General features: G+C 39.0%; 1 protein-coding gene across 1 annotated transcript; it reads left to right on the top strand.

Annotated features, from left to right (window-relative positions):
- Positions 1-203: 203 nt before the first annotated feature.
- On the top strand, positions 204-2,687 carry LOC125179053. Its single transcript, XM_047884155.1, has 4 exons — positions 204-351; positions 487-639; positions 1,096-1,275; positions 2,068-2,687. Exons 1-4 carry the CDS (start codon positions 204-206, stop codon positions 2,334-2,336), a joined length of 750 nt encoding a protein of 249 aa, XP_047740111.1. The 3' UTR covers positions 2,337-2,687.
- The last annotated feature ends 1,184 nt before the right edge of the window (positions 2,688-3,871 follow it).

Here is a 3,871-nt window from a genome sequence, read left to right as displayed (position 1 = left end):
AGGGACTGATAGAAGTGTAATGAAAACAGAATTCCTGGAAATTTCTAAAGATTGATTGTATCAAAGCCGTTGAAGCCATTTTCAAGCCTTGTATCTTCTTCATAAAATGAAATTGTGTATGCAGGAAAATAGACAAATAAAAACATCACTATAGACTAATTCCAGGCTTTCAATAGTTTTTGTAAGAAAATTAGCCCCGCAAGATGGACTTGCCGCTGCTTGCGGCGCTCGGGGCGCTGCTGTGCGTCTGCTGCAGCATCGAGGAGGGCTCAGCTTATACGTTCAGGACTTTCATGGGCGCGGAAATTGCCACAACTGCGATCTCGAGCAGCGCGGTCGTGCAGCGTCCCTGTGAGCCTAATTAGATGAGGCAGATGTATTTTTTTGGAATTTACTTATTATAAATCTAGTGGAAACACGTTCATGCATCGTACAAATGAAGAACTGTCCGTGAAACAATTTTGGCGAGGATGTCATCCCTTTCAGGCGAGTGTCGCGCGCTGTGCCGGGACGCATGCGTCGCGGTGGCCATCAGGCGTCGGCTACCAAGCCACTTCCACTGCTCCTTCACCGAACAAAAGATCGCATTCACTAACGACCTTGTGGCCTCTACTCTTGACAGCAGGGTGTTCTACAAACGTAACTCGAAATTCGATTACATTTTGTAAAAAATTACTTGTGTGAGCGCGGTAGTAGAGACGCTGTAAAATATCGTTTTTTTTTTATCTCAATTAGGGTGGTTACTGTTTCATAATGATTGTGTGCGTATGTGCAAAAATGTAACGATACATCAAATTTATATCTGTAATAAAAATTTAACGATTCGTTCTTAATGTAGAATAATTGTAATGTTTTAGGACAAGTTGGGTAATTTCCAGTTGCCTGAATCAAATCAAGTCTCGGTTACTCCACCCTTTCTCAGTATGCCGTTGATTGCAATTCAAAGATAACGAATAATCTTATTTTGAAACTTTGGGAGCTCGTTGGTAGTTCATTCAATTTCGCCCCAATACATCATGTCTGCACAAACCTAGTTAGATTCTCAAACGTATGTGCAATACAAAAATTATGTGCGTTTTATAACATCGTTACCAGGCCAGGGATGCCGGACCAACTTCACGCTCGTGGACAACGTGGGCTGCATTTACGTCTCCACCGTCGCACTGAACTTCACCGCCGCCGCCGCGTCCTGTCCCTTCGACTCCCAACTCTTCACCGCCAACTTCCTCATCGACTTCAACGCCATGCGGGAATACCTCCTGAAGAATGCCGATTGTAAGTTTGAATGTATAGTGAGCCTGGCGATCAATATGTTGTGTCAGCTTCGTGTCGGATGTCTTCCAGTAAGCGGTAACTCAGTTTTTTTAACTAAACCTTAATAATAATAGAAATTAACCAACTGTTGGTATAAGTTTATCATTTTAGCGGTATAAAAATAACAATAAATTGCATCTGCTTCCTGATGTGCTGTGGCATCAGGAAACACGTTCATGCATCGTACAAATGAAACATCCGCATGGCTAAATGGTTACTTCATGCAGACCAGTTTGTGTCGAGTGCCTTTCTTATTTCTAGTAATAACGCCTGAGAGTGTTGTAAAAGAGAAGTCCTCATTGATTGATCTTCTCATTAAAATTCTTGAAATTCAAAATAAAAATGAATAAATACCATCATTGACTTCTGGACCACTAGTGGTGCTGCACATAACACGTCAATCACAACCCAATAATGTAGGGTATCTTCATCATAGCAACCAATTAGTTATGTTTAATTGTTGAAGTTGCACTTGAACTTTGTGTTGATGCCCGGTTTTCATAGTATTTTTTTTGCTGAATTGCCGATTACGCTAGCACCTTCAGTTAATTGACATTCCCAAGTTCAAATATGAATAAATTGTATCCTCGTTTGTTGAATCAGTGACACTGCAGGTTTATCGAAAAAATAATTCAGTGCAATTGATTTCTAGAGCAAATAGCGTCTTGACGTTGCGGTTTTGTCGTGAGGAAAATCACGCCAGAAATAATTGCTAAACGTAAATTTAATATACATGTATCATTTTTTTGTCAGCCTCAAGCATGAATCTTTGGATCGGCCTGAACCGTACTTCGAACATCGAAACTTGGAAATGGTTTGGAAGCGGGACCATCCAGGCTCCCACCCCAGTGGGGATGGTCCCAGGCGGGACCATCCCCCCATCGCCCTACTGGGGCAAAAATGACCCCAACGAGAATTCAGATTGCGCCAAAATTCTTCTGAAACCAACTATCGGTTATTTCTATCACGTAGCCGATGCGCAATGTTCCCTTGAATACAAGTTTCTTTGTAAGCAAATTTGAGCCTGTATGGCTGTTCTAACATACATTCGAAAGGAACGCAGCCTTCATATAGTGCCTGAGCCAGGTTATATGCAAGTAGAATAACGGAAAATGCTTCGTTTAACGAATTTCTTTGCATACCATCAAATCATAGCTGATAAATCTCTCTAAGCCTTTTTAAAAAGGTTTATAATAAAAATTTATCTGATTCTAATATATATATATGCCTAATTACCATTTAAAATGATACTAACAAACACGGCCTCCAGCGAAATAACCACTGAGGATTTGAATAGTACATTAAAAACTCTCTAGTTGTATTGATAGTCTTGGCTTCATTACAATCCGTAACTTTGAACTTAATGGCAGTATGCCATTAAGTTCAATGACTTTTGACTTTTTCAGTAACAAACCTAAGAATTTCCTTATTATTTCTGGAAGACACGAAGTTAAAATGATGGCACCATCACCAGCATGTTTTCTGTGTTAACACCGCTCTATTATTTCATGTAGAACATTCTCTATAATGAATGTATTGACAATAATGCTAGTATCTAATATTGCATGAGTGTCTGAAATTTGTTAGCTTAGTCTGTATATACGTATATGCACCCTGGACCAGGGCATTATTTACCGTGGTGAATCACTTAAATTAATGGAAAACCGACTGACGGGATTCCGTGATTTTGAAACACTTAATCGCAGTTCATCGTTGACGAATGAAATAATTCTTCGGATCTGCGAACTAGAGGAGGGCTTAGGCGGCGGATAGTTTCTTATTGATAGCTGTAATGAACTCCAATTAATTATTGCTGAATTGAATAAATTAATAAGACCAGGATTTAAATCGAGTAGCCGTTGAAATAGATTGCGATATCCGCTGTAATAATACTGAATCATTGAAAGCTTTTTAATTTTGAATCATTCTAAAAACCTAAATAAATAATAAAAGCGTTTAACCTATGGTGATATTTCAATTAGAGAAGGAATTGGTATAACATTTTATTCAATATTTCAAGTTGATTGGAGATCAACCGATTTTTTCCTTGTGTGCTAACTAAAGCTTAAATACAGATTTTTCGAAGGATTATGTAGAAATTATTATATATTTTGGATTGAATGGAAACGCAAACGCGCAGTCACAATTCCCAAATTTGATCAGGACCAAGCATATCAAGTAAAATAAAAATACTTCTGATAGAATAACGGATATTCTTCGAGATAAATTGCGATAACGAGTCAAGGCATTTAAGGCAGCGGCTGCAGGTGGGTGTGAGGGGAAGGCATGGTTGGTCAAGAATGGTGTTAGCGAACCACTGCCCCATAATGCATGAGCATTACGTTATCTGCGAGTCTTACGTGGTTATAGGCGTCGGGACAGATATTCCTGTTCTTTCTCTCCGAATATTGTAACACATTTTAAGGTATGTATTTATGTTGAAGCACTAAAAATTAACGATCATATTCGTGCTGATGATCGGGTTATGGGATTATTTCTGATAATTTCTTGGATTGATGCATTCTCCCCCTTCCTAGACACCTGAAACTTTTTTGCT

This window comes from Hyalella azteca, unplaced genomic scaffold (genome assembly GCF_000764305.2).
Source record: "Hyalella azteca isolate HAZT.00-mixed unplaced genomic scaffold, Hazt_2.0.2 contig14766, whole genome shotgun sequence".
Lineage (NCBI taxonomy): Eukaryota > Metazoa > Arthropoda > Malacostraca > Amphipoda > Hyalellidae > Hyalella > Hyalella azteca.
This window is presented reverse-complemented; position numbering and strand designations above follow the sequence as displayed.

Excerpts from the sequence above, each read along its gene's own strand:
- LOC125179053 (XM_047884155.1), top strand. The coding sequence starts at position 204 with ATGGACTTGCCGCTGCTTGCGGCGCTCGGGGCGCTGCTGTGCGTCTGC. Across the intron at positions 352-486 it reads CGCGGTCGTGCAGCGTCCCT|GCGAGTGTCGCGCGCTGTGC; the intron begins GTGAGCCTAATT and ends CATCCCTTTCAG. Across the intron at positions 640-1,095 it reads CAGCAGGGTGTTCTACAAAC|GCCAGGGATGCCGGACCAAC; the intron begins GTAACTCGAAAT and ends CATCGTTACCAG.